At 47.9% G+C, this 22,139-nt stretch overlaps 1 protein-coding gene across 4 annotated transcripts in view; it reads right to left on the bottom strand.

Annotated features, from left to right (window-relative positions):
- reln (reelin) overlaps positions 1 to 22,139 on the bottom strand; it is a 174,577-nt gene that overhangs the window by 51,880 nt on the left and 100,558 nt on the right. For all 4 annotated transcript variants that reach the window (XM_079621465.1, XM_079621464.1, XM_079621466.1 and 1 more), the window contains 22 exons: positions 22,064 to 22,139; positions 21,809 to 21,970; positions 19,399 to 19,635; positions 18,464 to 18,656; positions 18,101 to 18,213; positions 17,162 to 17,299; positions 13,832 to 14,018; positions 13,298 to 13,503; positions 12,377 to 12,548; positions 11,648 to 11,854; positions 10,515 to 10,750; positions 10,202 to 10,359; positions 8,588 to 8,801; positions 8,432 to 8,508; positions 8,047 to 8,205; positions 7,760 to 7,954; positions 5,690 to 5,963; positions 4,638 to 4,778; positions 3,837 to 4,014; positions 3,045 to 3,129; positions 2,762 to 2,944; positions 1,683 to 1,851 (listed from right to left, as the gene is read on the bottom strand). The exon at positions 22,064 to 22,139 is cut by the window's right edge and continues 158 nt beyond it. In XM_079621465.1, the coding sequence (XP_079477591.1) occupies positions 1,683 to 1,851; positions 2,762 to 2,944; positions 3,045 to 3,129; positions 3,837 to 4,014; positions 4,638 to 4,778; positions 5,690 to 5,963; positions 7,760 to 7,954; positions 8,047 to 8,205; positions 8,432 to 8,508; positions 8,588 to 8,801; positions 10,202 to 10,359; positions 10,515 to 10,750; positions 11,648 to 11,854; positions 12,377 to 12,548; positions 13,298 to 13,503; positions 13,832 to 14,018; positions 17,162 to 17,299; positions 18,101 to 18,213; positions 18,464 to 18,656; positions 19,399 to 19,635; positions 21,809 to 21,970; positions 22,064 to 22,139 (3,760 nt within the window). The remainder of the gene's footprint in view (positions 1 to 1,682; positions 1,852 to 2,761; positions 2,945 to 3,044; positions 3,130 to 3,836; positions 4,015 to 4,637; positions 4,779 to 5,689; positions 5,964 to 7,759; positions 7,955 to 8,046; positions 8,206 to 8,431; positions 8,509 to 8,587; positions 8,802 to 10,201; positions 10,360 to 10,514; positions 10,751 to 11,647; positions 11,855 to 12,376; positions 12,549 to 13,297; positions 13,504 to 13,831; positions 14,019 to 17,161; positions 17,300 to 18,100; positions 18,214 to 18,463; positions 18,657 to 19,398; positions 19,636 to 21,808; positions 21,971 to 22,063) is intronic.

Raw genomic sequence — 22,139 nt, 5'->3', positions numbered from 1 at the left:
AACAGTTTAACTAGCAGAATCCTGTTGCGTTAGACTCCTGATCTGCTCGAGGTCTGACTCCTGATCTGCTCGAGGTCTGACTCCTGATCTGCTCGAGGTCTGACTCCTGATCTGCTCGAGGTCTGACTCCTGATCCGCTCGAGCTCTGACTCCTGATCCGCTCGAGCTCTGACTCCTGATCCGCTCGAGGTCTGACTCCTGATCTGCTCGAGGTCTGACTCCTGATCTGCTCGAGGTCTGACTCCTGATCTGCTCGAGGTCTGACTCCTGATCCGCTCGAGGTCTGACTCCTGATCCGCTCGAGGTCTGACTCCTGATCTGCTCGAGGTCTCACTCCTGATCTGCTCGAGGTCTGACTCCTGATCTGCTCGAGGTCTGACTCCTGATCTGCTCGAGGTCTGACTCCTGATCTGCTCGAGGTCTGACTCCTGATCTGCTCGAGGTCTGACTCCTGATCCTGCTCGAGGTCTGACTCCTGATCTGCTCGAGCTCTGACTCCTGATCTGCTCGAGCTCTGACTCCTGATCTGCTCGAGGTCTGACTCCTGATCTGCTCGAGGTCTGACTCCTGATCCTGCTCGAGGTCTGACTCCTGATCTGCTCGAGCTCTGACTCCTGATCTGCTCGAGCTCTGACTCCTGATCTGCTCGAGGTCTGACTCCTGATCCGCTCGAGGTCTGACTCCTGATCCGCTCGAGGTCTGACTCCTGATCCACTCGAGGTCTGACTCCTGATCTGCTCGAGGTCTGACTCCTGATCTGCTCGAGGTCTGACTCCTGATCTGCTCGAGGTCTGACTCCTGATCCGCTCGAGGTCAGTGTGTGTTGTGTTTGACTCCTGATCTGCTCGAGGTCTGACTCCTGATCCGCTCGAGGTCTGACTCCTGATCCGCTCGAGGTCTGACTCCTGATCCGCTCGAGCTCTGACTCCTGATCTGCTCGAGCTCTGACTCCTGATCCGCTCGAGGTCTGACTCCTGATCCGCTCGAGCTCTGACTCCTGATCCTGCTCGAGGTCTGACTCCTGATCCGCTCGAGGTCTGACTCCTGATCTGCTCGAGGTCAGTGTGTGTTGTGTTTGACTTCTGATCTGCTCGAGGTCAGTGTGTGTTGTGTTTGACTTCTGATCTGCTCGAGGTCTGACTCCTGATCTGCTCGATGTCTGACTCCTGATCTGCTCGAGGTCTGACTCCTGATCTGCTCGAGCTCTGACTCCTGATCTGCTCGAGCTCTGACTCCTGATCTGCTCGAGGTCTGACTCCTGATCTGCTCGAGGTCAGTGTGTGTTGTGTTTGACTCCTGATCTGCTCGAGGTCAGTGTGTGTTGTGTTTGACTCCTGATCTGCTCGAGGTCAGTGTGTGTTGTGTTTGACTCCTGATCTGCTCGAGGTCTGACTCCTGATCCGCTCGAGGTCTGACTCCTGATCTGCTCGAGGTCTGACTCCTGATCTGCTCGAGGTCAGTGTGTGTTGTGTTTGACTCCTGATCTGCTCGAGGTCAGTGTGTGTTGTGTTTGACTCCTGATCTGCTCGAGGTCAGTGTGTGTTGTGTTTGACATCTGATCTGCTCGAGGTCTGACTCCTGATCTGCTCGAGGTCAGTGTGTGTTGTGTTTGACTCCTGATCCGCTCGAGGTCTGTGTGTGTGGAGTCCTCTCTGGTTTATCTACAGGAGTGAGATACTCACAGGCCTCCTCTCTGGTACGGGCAGAAGAATCCAGTGTTTCCTCCAGGATAAAACAGCCAGTTCCCCTCCTGCGGTCCCGACTCAAAGCTCTCTAATATAACCGGCAGACTACTGACGCTGTTGCCGTCGATGATCAGGTCGTCAATCACCCACACCTCCTCCTTCTTACCTGGAGGATTGAGGAAAACACTGAACACATTTATGCTTGAAAACAATGTGGGAAAAGTGAATCTCTAAAACATGAAATGTCCAGCTTTCTCGTCGTGATTACAGAATTGTTTAAAAGGTAATGATCATGTTAGTACAAAATTCTCCTGACATTATTTCTACTCACAATATAACATTGAAGGTTTATGTGAAATATTCCTAGTACAAATAACATTGTAAGAATGTTTCCCGAAAATGTTGTTCTTAGAAAATGTTCTCATAACGTAATGAGAACGTTCATCAAGAACAAACAACACTGAAAAACATGCTCTTCCTCAGTGTTTCTGTCTTGTTTTCCAGCACAAATATCTAAACATTCTTAAATCAAAATATTAAGAATTATTTTCTGAAAAATGTGTCAAAATTAAGTGAGTTTGTGCTTAAAACAAGAACAAATATCTGTCAATGGGGTCAGAAAAATAATCTTGTTTTGCCTTTGAATTCAGTTTATATTTCTGACTCCACTGGCAGATGTTTTTTCTTGCTTTAAGCTTCGACTCAATTTTTAACTTTATTAATGGGACATTTTCCAAACACGCTAGAAGCGCTCGACCAATCACCACACACTGCTCCAGCCGGCCAATCAGAGCACAGTGTGCTTCTCAGAAGAAGGGGCTTCATAGAGACAGGAAGTAAACAGAGCGTTACTGACAGACTGGGAAGAGAGGAGCCGCAGCAATGGAGAATATGAGGAGAATAATCAACATTACAGCAGGAAAACCTGTTCTATAGAGCCTGAAAACTACAGCAAGAGTTTGTAAGAAGTGCGTAACAGGTCCTGTTTAAAGTGTAAACTTAGCACACTACTCTACAGTATTATGAACAAACTCATCTCCATACGGCACTTGTGATGGTGTGTGTGAGTCTCTTACCGCTGTTGTACGGCTGCCACAATCGGAACCGTGTAGCGTTGGTCTGCGCACTGGGAGGCAAAGACATGTGAACGAACAGCGTGTCTGTGGAAGTGGGGAAGTAAAACTCGTCTACAAGCAGCCAGCTGATCCCGCCATTCACCGAATACTGGAGCAACACGGAGTGAGAGCGCTCGGGCACGCCTGCACACACACACACACACACACACACACACACGTGTTTACAACCCACAGAACACAAGGAGAAAGCCTTGAGATTGAACTCGCTTCACGCCAGACTCACCCTTTGTTATGAACTTGAATGAGAACTGGATGTATATGGTGTGTGTGCAGTCTAGATCTGTGGAAACCAGCATCCGCAGTCCCTCCTGCGGGAGAACAGGACAGCCATCCGGAGAAAACATGATTTATTTACATCAGATCATAAAACTCCTAAAGGTTTAATGCATATTGAATGGATGAAGCAGAGCAGTATTTCATAGCGGTGTAACGATTCCCTCACATCACGTGTCGATACATATCACGATACTGATACTATATTATTGCGATATATAAATATAATATTATTGACTCACAGACATAGGATAAAAGTTGGACAAAAAAATGTCCTGTTGATTAAAATGCTAAATTTGATATTACATTGTGTGTGTAAATGAAGAGTCTTGAACTTGTGCTGGAAACCCAAAGCAGGACAATAGAGACTCCAGAATAACAATATTCATGATTCTGAAAACAGAATTATTTTAGATGAATATACTTGCACTCTTTCACTGACTAGATATATTTAAAATAATGTAGGACACTTTATACTGGTAACATCAGACATTTGGCATTATCAGGACCCATAAATATTCCCCCACTGCATTATTATACATTATATTCAACATTATATAGTAGTTTAGTGTAGTACTGACACGAAAACTCTGAAAACTTTTTCAAACAGTCATTTTTATTTTGGGTGAACTATACACAATACTTATTGTCGCTATATACACACTGTATTTTTGTATAGTGATATATTGTGACGCGATACATTGTTACACCCCCAGTATTTCCCTGTTCTCACTGTACTCACGCCTTTGAAGATGAGTGCGGTTCCTGATTTGAGAGGCTCTCCGCTCAGCGTTCCCCGCTCCGCGCCGTACACCTCGGGCCACACGTCAGGCTTCAGGTTCTCGTTGAAATCTTCCTTCAGAACCGACGGCAGAGCGAGCAGCGGCACACAGTGAGCGCCACCGAAGCCCTTATCACAGCTGAGCGAGAGAGAAACCAGAGTCACGCAGGATCGCGGAGAGCGCTTGAGATTACCAGGAGTCGTGTCAGCGCCGCAAGACTGATCAATGAAGCCGCGCGCGATTTGGTAAAGGCTGCGATTGTTTAATGTGCAGCTTGTCAGTAAATCACGACTGATCGGTCGTAAATGCTCCATCTGAACACCAGAGGGTCTCACACACACACACACACACACCTGAGTGTGTGTGAGAATCCCTATGAGCATCATCTGTAGCTGAATTGAAGATTGAAACGCTTTGATTAAACATGACTAATAAACACACGACTGCCTTATTCTGTGTAAGAAGCACATCATCTCAAGTCCTTATGAAGTGAGTTTGGAGTAAAAGTGTGTTATTAAATGTCGTCTTTTGTTGGATAAGAGGTTCATAAATGCTTCTCATGTCTGGAAAGATGTTTGACACGTGTTGCTTTTTCAAATGGACGTTATAAGCGACTCAAACTCACAGAGCCGATCCTCAATGACAAGCGCATAACTAATAATCACAGTCTGTGCGATTTCATAATCACGATAAGCCAAATCGGTTTAACTGCGATTTCATGTTGTGATCAATCGTGCAGCGCTGTCCGGCTGGAGACTCACACGCAGTGTCCGCCGTCGCACAGGCCGTGTCCCGAGCACATCCACGGGCAGCCGGGAGTCAGAAGAACATTATCCAGCGTCCAGCCATCGGCTCCGGGAGCAAACACCGGCTGGGTCCAGCGGAACCTCGTTCTGGGAGAACTACACACACCGGGGGACAGGTTTTAGGACACATCGTGGCAGATGAGAAGATTCACATGGGAAATATCAGGGTAATACTGAAGTACCATGGTATTATCAATTGATACCATCGCTGTTGTATATTCAGTAATATTGATTTAACGGCACTGACACTATCAGATGAGAACAAAACTTGAATCTGAACTTCGATCTGAATAATGATCTATTGTCTCTGTAGAGCTGCTTTACAGCAGGTACACGATGAAGTTGATTATTACTGTAAACCTAGATAGGAAAATATGTTCCAAGAACCTTTTGCTCATAAACTTCTCAATAAGTTTATAAACATGTTATTTCTGAATGTCCAGCTTTTATAAATGTTTTAAAAAAAAACTTGGTTATGTGAACATTAAGGAAACATTCTATTGTACCTATCATTCTTTAAACATCATGGAACGTTACTTTTGAATGTTCTCTGAACGTTCTGCAAAAAAATGTTACTAAAAAAGTAAATGTTAAATGTTACTAAAAAAGTAACATTTAAAAAATCGATAGATGAACTCGATTCAAACCGGCAAGCTTCTTTTATCATGGCCAGATGCACTTTTATGATGGATAGCTTGAGGACATTTTTTAATATAACTCTAGTTGTATTCGTCTGAAAGAAGAATGTCATATAATACACCTACGATAACTTGAGTAAATCATGGGCTAATTTTCATTTTTGGGTGAACTATCCCTTTAAGGTTTCTGGAAGAACCTTTGTTTGTAACCTTCCCAGAATGTTCACTGTCAGCTGTGAATCTGCTCTGAAACTATCTCTACTGTATGAAGTGCTATAGAAATAAGGCTTGACTCTGTTGCTGCCACAGAGAGGGCAGTATAAAGCTGTAGTGATGGGACTGAGGTGTGTGTATAGACTAGAGTCGTACATGGCAGCGCTGGGCAGGTAGACAGTGACCCTCCTCCACTGCAGGTACTGAGGCGCGCTGTACACCGAGCGCTGGCTGTACCCGGAGCAGCCGATGGCGGGCGGCACACACTCCGGTGTGACCAGGGTCCAGCGGCGCCCGCAGTCTGTGGAGAACTCGAGTCGGACGCCGTGAGATGGAGACGCGGCCTTGCTGCAACCCATGCTCAGATCAAACTGGAGGAAGGAGGAGCCGGACACCTCAAAGTCCCAGCTCTCAGCGTACCGAGGCCTCTCTGGGGGACAGTTCATATCAGACACATCCTCAATACATGTGCATTCATATCAGACACACCCTCAATACATGTGCATTCATATCAGACACACCCTCAATACATGTGCATTCATATCAGACACACCCTCAATACATGTGCATTCATATCAGACACACCCTCAATACATGTGCATATCAGACACACCCTCAATACATGTGCATTCATATCAGACACACCCTCAATACATGTGCATTCATATCAGACACACCCTCAATACATGTGCATTCATATCAGACACACCCTCAATACATGTGCATTCATATCAGACACACCCTCAATACATGTCCATTCATATCAGACACACCCTCAATACATGTGCATTCATATCAGACACACCCTCAATACATGTGCATTCATATCAGACACACCCTCAATACATGTCCATTCATATCAGACACACCCTCAATACATGTGCATTCATATCAGACACACCCTCAATACATGTGCATTCATATCAGACACACCCTCAATACATGTCCATTCATATCAGACACACCCTCAATACATGTGCATATCAGACACACCCTCAATACATGTGCATTCATATCAGACACACCCTCAATACATGTGCATTCATATCAGACACACCCTCAATACATGTGCATTCATATCAGAAACACCCTCAATACATGTGCATATCAGACACACCCTCAATACATGTGAATTCATATCAGAAACACCCTCAATACATGTGCATTCATATCACACACACCCTCAATACATGTGCATATCAGACACACCCTCAATACATGTGCATATCAGACACACCCTCAATACATGTGCATTCAAATCAGACACACCCTCAATACATGTGCATTCATATCAGACACACCCTCAATACATGTGCATTCAAATCAGACAAACCCTCAATACATGTGCATTCATATCAGACACACCCTCAATACATGTGCATATCAGACACACCCTCAATACATGTGCATTCATATCAGACACACCCTCAATACATGTGCATTCAAATCAGACAAACCCTCAATACATGTGCATTCATATCAGACACACCCTCAATACATGTGCATATCAGACACACCCTCAATACATGTGCATATCAGACACACCCTCAATACATGTGCATATCAGACACACCCTCAATACATGTGCATTCATATCAGACACACCCTCAATACATGTGCATTCATATCAGACACACCCTCAATACATGTGCATTCATATCAGACACACCCTCAATACATGTGCATTCATATCAGACACACCCTCAATACATGTGCATATCACACACACCCTCAATACATGTGCATATCAGACACACCCTCAATACATGTGCATTCATATCAGACACACCCTCAATACATGTGCATTCATATCAGACACACCCTCAATACATGTGCATATCAGACACACCCTCAATACATGTGCATTCATATCAGACACACCCTCAATACATTTGCATATCAGACACACCCTCAATACATGTGCATATCAGACACACCCTCAATACATGTGCATATCAGACACACCCTCAATACATGTGCATTCATATCAGACACACCCTCAAGAGGGAGATTTGTAGAAAGACTGTAGAAAGAGAGATGGCTGAGAGACATTACCAAAGAGAAAAACTTGGTTATGAAAAAAAGGGTTATGATCAGACAAGAGCTTTAGGACCCGCGTAACTATTAGAAAAGACCAGAGCGGGAACGCCTGAAAATGGCCAGCTGGAAATGCTCATTTAAATGTCTGGATGATGAATGAAAACGTATATGTTCACGGTAACTCACTGTCCATGAGCTCAGAGTTGAAGTTCAGCACCGAGTCTCGGCTCAGGCAATCTGCGGTCACCTCTCCGCCTACCACTCGATACCAGTTGTGTCTTAAAGGGGAAGTGCCATCAAACGTGTCGAAGAATCCACTTCTAGCGCTGTCGTTCATTCCGATCAGAATATTATCCAGGCCCCACTGGGCCGCGTGTTTACCTGAGAAACGAGATGGAAGACTGCATCTCAACACATGTATTGTAGGTTATGATGTTCTCACAGTAGAGTAGTGTGTTTATGACGGTTCTGACCCTGCTGAGGCTGCCACCAGCGGAACACGGTGTGCGATGTCTTGGCTGCGGGCGGCAGCTCGATGGTGACCACCTGAGGCTCGAGGAACGACCCGAAGTCCAGCTCGCGTAACAGCTGCCACTGCACGCCGTTGTTGATGGAAAACTGGACAACCACACCTGCCAAAGAAATACAAGCGGGGTTAGTCATGAATAACTGAGAAAATGAGAACAGAAGTCAGCCGTATTTTTAGTGCCTGATCGCCTCATCTAAAACATTCAAACTTTGATCACCGTTTCTGATGAGCTTTGTGTGATCAAGTACTTTATTTATACTTCATAATTCTGTACAACCAACACAACCTCATGGCAATTTGTAACTATTTTAAGTTCATTTAAGTTTCACCTTCATTTCGGGAACGGGGGCGAGTACAAGTGGAGCCCAGGTTTTTCCCTCCAATCCGAATGTAGAACTGAACCAAACTGTCCAGAAAGAGAAAAGAGGAGGTTATAAGCAGAGAACCGAGGCGGCCTGAAGCTTGATTGTTGGAGTGGTTCTGACCGGGTGTTGGTGGTGTCCAGCAGTGTGGTGCGAGCCTCTCGCCGGCCCAGACTGCTGAAGTACAGCGCTTTGCCTTCGCTGATGGTCCCACAGCCGTCCCCGATCTGTCCTCCGCTCAGGCTCTGCCACAGCGAGCTGAGCTTGCCCTCGAAGTCCTCCGAGAGCTCAGTGGGACTCGCTGCCGACGGGACACAGCTCGACCCATCCACCTCCACTGAACACAACGCACACCACATCACACACAGCAGAAGCTCCTGGTCAACACACACACCACATCACACAGCAGAAGCTCCTGGTCAAACACACACCTCATCACACACAGCAGAAGCTCCTGGTCAACACACAAACCACATCACACACAGCAGAAGCTCCTGGTCAACACACACACCACGTCACACACAGCAGAAGCTCCTGGTCAACACACACACCACGTCACACACAGCAGAAGCTCCTGGTCAAACACACACCACATCACACACAGCAGAAGCTCCTGGTCAAACACACACCACATCACACACAGCAGAAGCTCCTGGTCAACACACAAACCACATCACACACAGCAGAAGCTCCTGGTCAAACACACACCACGTCACACACAGCAGAAGCTCCTGGTCAACACACACACCACATCACACAGCAGAAGCTCCTGGTCAACACACACACCACGTCACACACAGCAGAAGCTCCTGGTCAACACACACACCACATCACACAGCAGAAGCTCCTGGTCAAACACACACCAAATCACACACAGCAGAAGCTCCTGGTCAACACACACACCACGTCACACACAGCAGAAGCTCCTGGTCAACACACACACCACATCACACAGCAGAAGCTCCTGGTCAACACACACCACATCACACACGGCAGAAGCTCCTGGTCAAACACACACCAAATCACACACAGCAGAAGCTCCTGGTCAACACACACACCACGTCACACACAGCAGAAGCTCCTGGTCAACACACACACCACATCACACACAGCAGAAGCTCCTGGTCAACACACACACCACATCACACACAGCAGAAGCTCCTGGTCAACACACACCACATCACACACAGCAGAAGCTCCTGGTCAAACACACACACCACGTCACACACAGCACAACACACCTGACTCGGCTAGGCTAACTAACTACTTGATATTTGGTCAGACTAGCTTTTAAAGTCATCATGAAAGGGAAGTTGTGCTGGTCTTCTCTCCTCTATCGTGCCGTATATCGAGAGAAGCGCTTCTGGAACAAGAACACATGTGGGCGGGGCTTGATTGTGTCTGTGGGGATTTGATTGGCTGGTTGGCTGGTTGTGGTTCGCTATTGGCTAATCTCATGTGAGTGACAGGTTGCCCCGCCCTCGTCAGAGAAGAGAAGAGATGCTGCTGTTATTCTGATCAGAGATTATTAACACAATAATCATGTGCACCGATGAGTCATTTACAATAAACACTGCAATAAAAAATAAGAATTGTTCATTTTGAATTCATAGTGACTTTAACATGACAGCTGTGTTTATGCAACTGACTCCAGTTCATCAGTAGAGACTCCGTGCAGTGGTTGTGATTTACTGACATACAGACTACATCAGATCCCGAGTCTGATGTGAGCGTTACCTGTGTGTCCCATGTCGCAGAAGCAGACGCCTGAGACACAGTCTCCGTGACCCCCGCAGTGATTGGGACAGGGCTCAGAGATGTAGACGCCGTCCAGGGCGAACGCCGGGGCGTCCCGATACACACTGCTCTCCTGGAACCAGCGGAAGCGCGTCTTGCTGAAAACCACACGGGAATGTAGAGATGAGCTCATCAAAACTGCGGCTAGAATAATCAACCAAGCACTGCCAACCATGTTCTTCTTGCTCAGTATTTTGTTCTTGTTTTCTATTAAACATCTCGAAAATTGAGAACAGTCCTAGTGTCCAGTTACCTGGCGGCCACATTTCGTGGTAGTACAACCGTGATCCTGGTCCAGCGCTCGTAGTCTCCTGTGTTGTAAACAGTGGGCTCTCTGAGTTCTCGGCCGCTGCCCTCACAGCTGGCGGCCCCAGGGGATGCTGGGTAACAGCCCTCACACACCAGAGCCCACGAGCGGCCCGCGTCATGAGAGAACTGGAGCAGGACCGGCGCCGACGCACTGAAGGCCGACTCGCAGCCGATGTTCAGCTGAAGGGAAGCACAGCACAGGAGATACTGGAGAAACACACACTGACATGTACAAACAGCTCATTCAATACGGTAAAAAAGTCAAAACAATCATCATTTGACGTGTATGTAAGCTTTCAGTACCATCAAAATGCAAAGTCTGCTCTTTTAACACGCTATTATGCTATTGTAAATGTTTTTTTCTCCTACAACAGGTCCACATGCATCCAAGCTCAAACACAGTAATGTCCTCATAATCTGCAGCGTCAGCTCTTTTCTCTCAGTCTCTGAAACGCTTCCATCGAGGATTCAGTCTCTCTAAGCCCCGCCTCTCTGAGAACTGCTCTGCTGTGATTGGTCAGAAAGCAAACACTCATTACCATATCTGAATCTCAGCTCTTGATCACAGTGATACGAACAGTGACGATGGCGAGGGTTTTACCGTATCGATCTCATCAAAGTGGATTTGCTTTGTCAGCAGAAAACAGCGTCTTCTCGACACGAACAACACGAACCGAACTCTTCCAGTCTCAGATACACCACAGTGTTTGAGGGCGGAGCTAAGAGACGCTGCTAAGCCAATCAGGACCACAGGCGGGCATTATGCAAATAATAATAATAATTCATTACATTTATATAGCGCTTTTCTCTGCACTCAAAGAGCTTTACATAGAAGGGGGAATCTCCTCAACCACCACCAGTGAGTTACAAACCTACAGCAGGAAGTGAGACTGAGTGTGTGTGTGTGTGTGTGTGTGTGTGTGTGTGTGTGTGTGTGTGTGTGTGTGTGTGTGTGTGTGTGTGTGTGTGTGTGTGTGTGTGTGTGTGTGTGTGTGTGTGTGTGTGTGTGTGTGTGTGTGTGTGTGTGTGTGTGTGTGTAAGAAAGAATAATTCCTGCACATAGCCTTACATCAGTACCTTGAACTGCAGTGTGTATCCAGGACGGAGAGACAGGTCTCGAGTCACCGCCATCCGGTCTCCATCCGATCGCCCGAACACTATGGCAGAGGGAGTGGGAGCGCAGAAGCTGCCGTTACGGTCTTTGTCCATTCCTTCATTTCCCAGCATCAGCCACACACTCATCTGGTTGAGCGGATGATCATACGCCGGTTTCTCATAGAAGTTCTGCAGGGAGACACCAGAGTTTCTCTCTCATCCCTTCATGAGCACTGCAGCAGAATCAGTTCTGTCAGGACCACTATCGCCACATACGATTGACCATTAGCTTACAGTTTGGATTGGCGGTATGGTTCTGTTCTGCGTGCAGCCTAGCATGGATTAGAGCAGCAACAACCCTCCTTAGGGCAAACAGAACAGAACCAACATGAACGTATTGCAGATATCATTCATTCAAGATATTAAAGTACAACATAAATCGATTTATGTTGATTTAAATTTATTCTGATTCAAGGGGAATCAGACAGCTGAATCCGGACAGGGCGACAGGTGGAGCTGGGGAGGGAGGAGGGTAATACGCTCCAGAGAAACGTGACAGCTGCTGATAATACTGAAGGAGATTATATATACAGTGATAGGCGTAGTATTCCTATAGGTAGACGTGGATCAGCTGATGCGAGCTTGACTAACGTGACCTGCCAGAACTGACGCTACGTTTAATTTTGTTCTAATCTGTGAGGAGAATCTGACCTGAGGCAGCGTGGGGTCGGCCATCGGGATGACATGCTTCTCTCGCTCAGACAGGATGATCACGTCATCGATGGCCCACTGATCGTAGCCCTCGCCGGAGTGCAGCGGCTGCCACCAGCGGAAGCGCGTACACGGCGTTTTAGAGGCCAGGGGAAGCTCATAATGAACAAACCTGTGGACAAACAGCATCAGCCAGTCACAAACACTCATTACACTCATGGAAAGATCCATTCATATAAAGATTTAAGTTCTGGGTCTACTTGTCGTTGTGAAGTAATCGATTTAAACTATTTGCAAATAATGTTTTATTTTAAAATATGCACACATTCACTCTTCTTCGAGTGGGTAACAATGGTTTGAATGGTGATTACGGCCCTGTTATGACCTAAGCATTCAACCCTACTTCTATTCTGCTTGACTGTGAACATGTTCTCTGTGAACCATTTACATATTGGACTCAAAATAGGCTGTGTAGCGTCGGCATATTTACTTCAAATGACTCCAGGAAAGAAAGAAAGAAAGAAAAAAAGAAAGAAAGAAAGAAAGAAAGAAAGAAAGAAAGAAAGAAAGAAAGAAAGAAAGAAAGAAAGAAAGAAAGAAAGAATTGTTTGGATGTATTACACAGAAAGGATTAGTTCACATCAAAATTTAAATTCTGTTATTATTTACCCTCAAGAAATTCATACAGGTTTGAAACAACTTGAGGGAGAGTAAATGATGGCAGAATTTTCATTTTGAAGTGAACTATTCCTTTAAAGTAAAAAAGCTTAGATTAACAGAGCCTTATTTTTAAACTCCCCGCCACTTTTTTAAAACAAAGTAACAAGTGTGTATTCCAGTGAATTGTTTAGCACAGAGACTACAGTGTTCGTACGATGTTTGGCACAGTTGTATGTGAGTGTATTAGTCGATGGTCCTCACCGAGGTTTGGTGAAGTCAGTGAAGTACATCTCAGCGATCAGACCCCAGCTGATCCCACCATCGTTGCTGAACTGCAGCAGAAGCCCCTCCTCCCTGCTGTCCGCCTGGTTGCACTCGGCTCCGGCTCCGCCCATACGCAGGTAAAACTGCACAAACTCCGCCCACTCCGTGTCCAGGTCCCAGCTGACCAGCTGCCGCAGCCCAGCCTTATATGGGCAAAGGAACTCGTGAAGGGTACATAAATAATCATCTACTAATATCTGAGTTAATAGTTACTTCAACAGGAACTCATGATTAGTGAAGATATGAACTAATCATGAACAAATGTAGAGCTATCCTTAACTATGCCAGGAGTCATAAGGATTCATGCATGAATAACAGCAGCCATTGATTATTCATGTACACTTATTGTCAAGAGTTACCGCTTATTATATTCTTTGTTCTTTTAACTGATGATCTTTTTTTATGATGGTAAGGTGAGAACTGCATGCTGTAACCCTGACTCAGTAGACTGTGTGACGGCTGTAATCGCACCTGACTGAAATACAGAGAGGATCCTGAGGAAACGACACCACAGCCCTGGTCAGGCGGCACGACCTCTCCTCCGGTCACCTCACGCCAGGACGATATCAGGGATTCCTGTGACTCAAAGTCTGAGAGCACACTAGAGGCCAGAGTGTTGAAGGGCTGGCAGTCTGAGCCGGTGAAGCCTTCATCACACCTGAGAACAGAGCAGAGCCATGAGCTTCAGTCTGATTCACACACACAACCACACCGTCACTCCGGTCACACCGCACACACTCAACCACACCGTCACACACAGCCACACCACCACAAATGTCACACCGCACACACTCAACCACACCGTCCCACACAACCACACCGTCACTCCGGTCACACCGTCACACACTCAACCACACCATCACACACAGCCACACCGTCACTCAGGTCACACCGCACACACTCAACCACACCGTCCCACACAACCACACCGTCACTCCGGTCACACCGTCACACACTCAACCACACCGTCACCCCGGTCACACCGTCACACACTCAACCACACCGTCACACACAACCACACCGTCACACACTCAAGCACACCGTCACACAGGTCACACCGCACACACTCAACCACACCGTCACACAGGTCATCCTGCACACACTCAACCACACCGTCACACACAACCACACCGTCACACAGGTCATCCTGCACACACTCAACCACACCGTCACTCAGGTCACACCGCACACACAGCCACACCGTCACACACAGCCACACCGTCACACAGGTCACACCGCACACACAGGTCACACCGCACACACTCAACCACACCGTCACTCCGGTCACACCGTCACACACTCAACCACACCGTCACACACAACCACACCGTCACACACATCCACACCGTCACTCAGGTCACACCGCACACACACAACCACACCGTCACACAGGTCACACCGTCACTCAGGTCACACCGTCACTCAGGTCACACCGCACACACAGCCACACCGTCACTCAGGTCACACCGCATACACAGTCACACCGCACACACAGCCACACCGTCACACAGGTCATCCTGCACACACTCAACCACACCGTCCCACACAACCACACCGTCACTCAGGTCACACCACACACACTCAACCACACCGTCACACACAGCCACACCGTCACTCAGGTCACACCACACACACTCAACCACACCGTCACTCAGGTCACACCACACACACTCAACCACACCGTCACACACTCAACCACACCGTCACTCAGGTCACACCGCACACACTCAACCACACCGTCACTCAGGTCACACCACACACACTCAACCACACCGTCACACACAGCCACACCGTTACACAGGTCACACCACGCACACACACAACCACACCGTCACTCAGGTCACACCGCACACACTCAACCACACCGTCACACACAGCCACACCGTCACACAGGTCACACCACACACACTCAACCACACCGTCACACACAGCCACACCGTCACACAGGTCACACCACACACACTCAACCACACCGTCACACAGGTCACACCACACACACTCAACCACACCGTCACACACAGCCACACCGTCACACAGGTCACACCACGCACACACACAACCACACCGTCACTCAGGTCACACCGCACACACTCAACCACACCGTCACACACAGCCACACCGTCACACAGGTCACACCACACACACTCAACCACACCGTCACACACAGCCACACCGTCACACAGGTCACACCACACACACTCAACCACACCGTCACACAGGTCACACCACACACACTCAACCACACTGTCACTCAGGTCACACCACACACACTCAACCACACCGTCACACACAGCCACACCGTCACACAGGTCACACCACACACACACAACCACACACACTCAACCACACTGTCACACAGGTCACACCACACACACTCAACCACACCGTCACACAGGTCACACCACGCACACACTCAACCACAGCTGTCACTCAGGTCACACCGTCAGACACTCAACCACACCGTCACACCGCACACACTCAACCACACCGTCACACAGGTCACACCACACACACTCAACCACAGCTTTCGCACACACTCAACCACAGCTGTCACTCAGGTCACACCGTCAGACACTCAACCACACCGTCACACCGCACACACTCAACCACACCTTCACACAGGTCACACCACACACACTCAACCACAGCTTTCACACACAACCACACCGCCACACAGGTCACACCGTCAGACACTCAACCACACCGTCACAAGGTCACACCACACACACTCAACCACAGCTTTCACACTCAACCACACCATCACACAGGTCACACCACATACACTCAACCACACCATCACACTCAACCACACCGTCACACAGGTCACACCGCACACACTCAACCACGCCGTCACACACAACCACGCCGTCACACAGGTCACACCGCACACACTCAACCACAGCTTTCACACTCAACCACACCATCACACAGGTCACACCACACACACTCAACCACACCGTCACAAAGGTCACACCACACACACTCAACCACACCATCACACTCAACCACGCCGTCACACACAACCACGCCGTCACACAGGTCACACCGCACACACTCAACCACGCCGTCACACACAACCACGCCGTCACACAGGTCACACCGCACACACTCAACCACAGCTTTCACACTCAACCACACCATCACACAGGTCACACCACACACACTCAACCACGCCGTCACACAGGTCACACCACACACACTCAACCACAGCTTTCACACTCAACCACACCATCACACAGGTCACACCGCACACACTCAACCACACCGTCACAAAGGTCACACCACACACACTGAACCACACCATCACACTCAACCACGCCGTCACACAGGTCACACCGCGCACACTCAACCACACCGTCACACAGGTCACACCACACACACTCAACCACACCATCACACTCAACCACGCCGTCACACAGGTCACACCGCGCACACTCAACCACACCGTCACACAGGTCACACCACACACACTCAACCACACCATCACACTCAACCACGCCGTCACACAGGTCACACCGCACACACTCAACCACGCCGTCACACACAACCACGCCGTCACACAGGTCACACCGCACACACTCAGTAGTGTATCATATAAACAGAACTCAAAATAAATTAAACGCTATTTATAGAGCAAGGCTTAGTTAAAACCAGATCACAACCAGGAAACTCAAGACGCGGTCAGGCCCGTCTATCTGGTGCGACCAAAACTAAGCCTTTTATTTGAGTAAATAAAAGAGTTTCATGTTTGTAAATGCTGTTGACTGAACTCTCTGAGCCGCTGTCGTGTGTGTCTCTGACCTGCAGTGTCCGTGGTCACACCAGCCGTGTCCTCGGCACATCTGCGGACACTGCTGCCCGATGTAAATGTCGTCTAGCGCCCACTCATCCTGCTCCTGGTAGTAATTCTGGATCCATCGGAAGCGTGTCGCACTCGACCTGAAGCCACAAAACAGCAGGAAACCAGAGTGAGACATGACATGAAAACACTGCAAATGCACATGAGCCTATGAAGAGACACAAACACTGGAAGAATACCAGCATTTCTTCTCTAATACTCAAAACAGGCCAGGGGAAGTGTGTATGGTGATTGTCCTCTGTAAATAATCACCAAAACCTAACCTTAATTAATGTCAAATCATTGAAAAAATTAAATAGGTTGCACTTTGTTTTGATGGTTCACTTTAGACATTCTTCTAACAATAGGTAACTTTGCATCTATATGTCAGCTAACTCTCAGAGAATTAGTACACTGTTAGTTTGGGTTAGTAGAATAAATTGACCTGTACTTGTCTTGCACAATTAAGTTAGTAGAATGTCTAAAGTGGACTATTGAAATAAAGTGATACTGAAAAAAAACATTAACTACATTTTCTTCTGAAATATAGCCACAAACAATGATTACCGGGGTTCAAGGACCAGTGGCTCATGCAGACGATACAGAGAAACCACAATTATTCAGATGTTCTAGTGTAATATTTAAATTAGGAATATTGTGACGTGTTCGTTCCCGGAAGAAACTCAAGACTACAATGGAGGCATTTCAGGAGTTCAGAAACACTGACACTGATAAAGAGAAGATCTGGAGCTGGAGGGACTGTGAAGCTTTGCTCAAACAGCAACATTACACACTAAACACAGAGCAATATATAATAATCTCATAATCAGATCATCCTCACAGGAGTCAATGAATAAAAGCACAGGTAGTAAAGTCCAAGCTCAGTGTGTGGATTGTCTCACCAGGTTTTGTAAGGCAGAGGAAGCGTGATCCGTCTCCAGTCTGTGAACTCAGACGGATGGTAGACGCTGGAGGCGGTGAACTCTGAGCAGCTCGGCATGCCTGGCAGACAGGCCTACACCAACAAACATGAGAAAACACACCTCGAACACGGGCCAGACAGCACAGACAGTGTTTCTCAAAGAATAATCCATAATCTGAGTTATAATTCTTCTCCAATCCTGATGAAAAGTGCCATTGAGGCACCAGGACTTCTGTACTGTGTAACCAGTGATTATCATGGTTTTTACATCGTACTCCAAATCACAAAAACATGGCAACACCATGGTGCATTTACGTCTGGTGCTTGTTCTTGTTGTCCTCACCTCTTTGACAAGATGCCAAGTCAAGCCGTGATTGGTGGAAAACTCCAGGCGAACCTGTGTGTCGATGTGCGGTGAAGGCTCCCGTCCGCAGCCCATGACCAGCGAGAACTGGATCATGTAGGACGCGCCGATCTGCATGGACTGGGTTTCCACATAGCGAATGCTGGAGGCCGAGCCGTGATCTCCTGAAAAACTGAGCAAATATTTGCATCATTGTGGCTTACACTGTCATTCTGAACTGCCCCGAAGCGAAGTACTGCGACTGTTTAATATCAATGCATTATTAATTGCAGAAATATTATTTCTGTTTTTGCACTGCATACAAAAGCAATTTTCCATTCCTTTGCTTGGTGCTCTTCGTGTGCTGGTCAAAAATGACAGATTAATTTTTTTTTTCAATGAAAGGAACGTACTATATTTTAGTTCGATTATGTTTTTTATTTAATATTTTGTATTTTGGGGGGATTTTATGGCACTACATTATATTTACGGAGTAGTTATAATCCATTTATTCAAGTTTTGAGCATAGACCTGAAAATTACATTTCCAACTTAAACTGTGGTAAATCTTGAATGCTTTAAAGCACAGACTTTAGTTTGATCTCTTTTTAAAGACGACACTTGGCAAATTCTTGCTGAAGTGTAAAAAGTAAAAAAAAGTGCAATTTTACGTTTATTTTTATGAAAAATGCACTAAAAAACACTATTTCATATTTTTATATGAAATCTATACTTTCAAAAACATGTTTTAAAACTCTAAAATTGCAATAAAATCATAGCCATAAATCTAAACAACTTTTAGTTGCTTTAAAATTTGAGCTTGTTATCTCAGAAAAATAGTGTTCAGTGAGATGTTTTTCGGCTGCAGTACCAAACGCTTCCACTAGAGGAAATTACACATGTGTGTGTGTGGCGCGTGCGTGTGCGTGTATGTACCTGAGAGTCCAGTCGTGCTGACAGTACGGCTGCACGTTGCCCAGGTAGAAGCCCAGGCTCTGCGTCACGTCCAGCACATTACTGAAGTCCAGGCTGATGATGTTGAAGAGGACCGAGGTCATGCTGATCTCATCCACAGCCCAGACGTCCTGCCCGCGGCCCGAGTGGTACGGCTGCCACCAGCGGAACTGGACCCCGAACTTACGGGCCCCGGGAGGAAGCTCCACTGAGACAATCCTGAGAGAAAAGAGTCCAATCCAACCGAACAATCAGCAAACTAAACCAGTCGATGAGCCGATCACACACATCTCTATATATATGTTTGATAGTCCACTTCAGACTCTGACTGTAAGTAACTGTGCAGCTGCATGTGAACAGCTCTCAGTAGAGGAGTAGAGTCAGCTTCAGCTCAGGAGAATAAGTTGACCTGTAGTTGTAAAGTTACTTACAGTCAGGAGAATATCTGTTGTGGAGCATCAGAATAAAGTTATCAGAGATTAACATTAGTCTAATACTCGAATCTCTGATAGTGGACTTGCAGTCGCACAGTTACTCAGGTACTATATCTGAACTGCTGAATATCCATCCATCCATCCATCCATCCATCCATCCATCCATCCATCCATCCATCCATCCATTTTCTTCCGCTTATCCGGGGCCGGGTCACGGGGGCAGCAGTCTAAGCAGAGATGCCCAGACTTCCCTCTCCCTAGCCACTTCCTCCAGCTCTTCCGGGGGGACACAGAAGGCCCGATAGGACTCCTTCTTCAGCTTGACGGCATCCTTTACTTCCGGTGTCCACCACCGGATTCGGGGATTGCCGCCTCGACAGGCACCGGGAGACCTTACGGTCACAGCTCCGAGCGGCCGCTTCGACAATGGAGGTGGAGAACATGGTCCACTCGGACTCAATATCTCCAGCCTCCTTCGGGATCCGGTCGAAGCTCCGCCGGAGGTGGGAGTTGAAGATCTTTCTGACAGGAGACTCGGCCAAACGTTCCCAGCAGACCCTTACAGTACGCTTGGGTCTGCCGAGTCTGTCCAGCTTCCATCTCCGCCATCGGATCCAACTCGCCACCAGGTGGTGATCAGTTGACAGCTCCGCCCCTCTCTTTACCTGAGTGTCCAAGACATACGGCCGCAGGTCAGATGAAACGACCACAAAGTCGATCATCGCCCTACGGCCTAGGGTGTCCTGGTGCCACGTGTACTGATGGACACCCTTATGCTTGAACATGGTGTTCGTTATGGACAAACTGTAACTAGCACAGAAGTCCAATAACTGAACACCGCTCGGGTTCAGATCAGGGGGGCCGATCCTCCCAATCACGCCCCTCCAGGTAACACTGTCGTTGCCCACGTGGGCGTTGAAGTCCCCCAGTAGAACGACGGAGTCTCCAGTCGGAGCACTTTCCAGCACCCCTCCCAGAGACTCCAAGAAGGCCGGGTACTCTGCACTGCCGTTTGGCCCGTAGGCACATACGACAGTGAGAGACCTATCCCGACCCGTAGGCGCAGGGAAACGACCCTCTCGTTCACCGGGGTAAACTCCAACACATGGCGGCTGAGCTGGGGGGCTATTAACAAACCCACACCAGCCCGCCGCCTCTCACTATGGGCAACTCCAGAATGGTGAAGAGTCCATCCTCTCTCAAGGAGTGTGGGTCCAGAGCCCAAGCCGTGCGTAGAGGTGATCCCAACTATCTCTAGTTTGAACCTCTCAACCTCACGCACAATCTCAGGCTCCTTCCCCGCCAGCGAGGTGACGTTCCACGTCCCTAGAGCTAGCTTCCATGTCCAGGGATCGGGTTGTCGAGGCCCCCGCCTTCCACTGCCGCCCGATCCTCTCAGCACCGGCCCCTTACGGTCCCTCCTGTAGGTGGTGAGTCCACGGGAAGGCGGCCCCACGTCGCTCCTTCGGGCTGTGCCGGCCCTGGCTCCAGGGTGGGGCCCCGGCTGCGCCATACCGGGCGACTTCACGGTCCTTGATTTTACTTAGTTCATAGGGGCTTTTTGAACCACTCTTAGTCTGACCCGTCGCTTAGGACCTGTTTGCCTTGGGAGACCCTACCAGGGGCATATAGCCCCGGACAACACAGCTCCTAGGGTCATTCGGGTACTCAAACCCCTCCACCACGTTAAGGTGGCAGTTCAAGGAGGAGTTATTAACTGTTGAATAATAAGAAATAAAGTGATACACTTTTTTTTAAAAGACACTTAATATGGTTGATCTGACTGCACTGACAGTATCAGATAAGAATAAAACTGAATTGATCTGAATAATGACTATTGTCTTTTTAAAGCTGAAAGTGAGTGTGCCTCATATTTGATGGAGTTTGATCAGTGATTCTGTGATGTCCTGTTTGCTCCTGTGAAGCTGGGTGGAGACGCTGTGTTCAGCGGGACGCACCTGGGCTCGTGGAAGCCCTGATAGGAGTAATGCTGCAGGAGAGTCCAGGTGATGGCGTTATCTGAGGAGTAATGCAGCAGAACTCCTTCTCCCGGCTGATCCGGAGCGGGACACGAGCTGGAGGTGCTGCGGCTGCCCAGCCGGAGGGTGAACTGAAGATACCTGCAGAGAGAGAACAGGTGTGTGTGAGTGTGTGTGTGTGTGTGTGTGTGTGTGTGTGTGTGTGTGTGTGTGTGTGTGTGTGTGTGTGTGTACCTGGCCTGTGAGCTGTCCAGTGGGGTTGTAATAATGTGTCTTCTACTGTCTCTGTTGAACACCAGTGCTTTCCCGC

This window comes from Phoxinus phoxinus (genome assembly GCF_949152265.1).
Source record: "Phoxinus phoxinus genome assembly, chromosome: 8".
Classification (NCBI taxonomy): Eukaryota; Metazoa; Chordata; class Actinopteri; order Cypriniformes; family Leuciscidae; genus Phoxinus; species Phoxinus phoxinus.
Note: the sequence above shows the minus strand (reverse complement) of the source record. Positions and strands in the feature narration are given on the sequence as shown.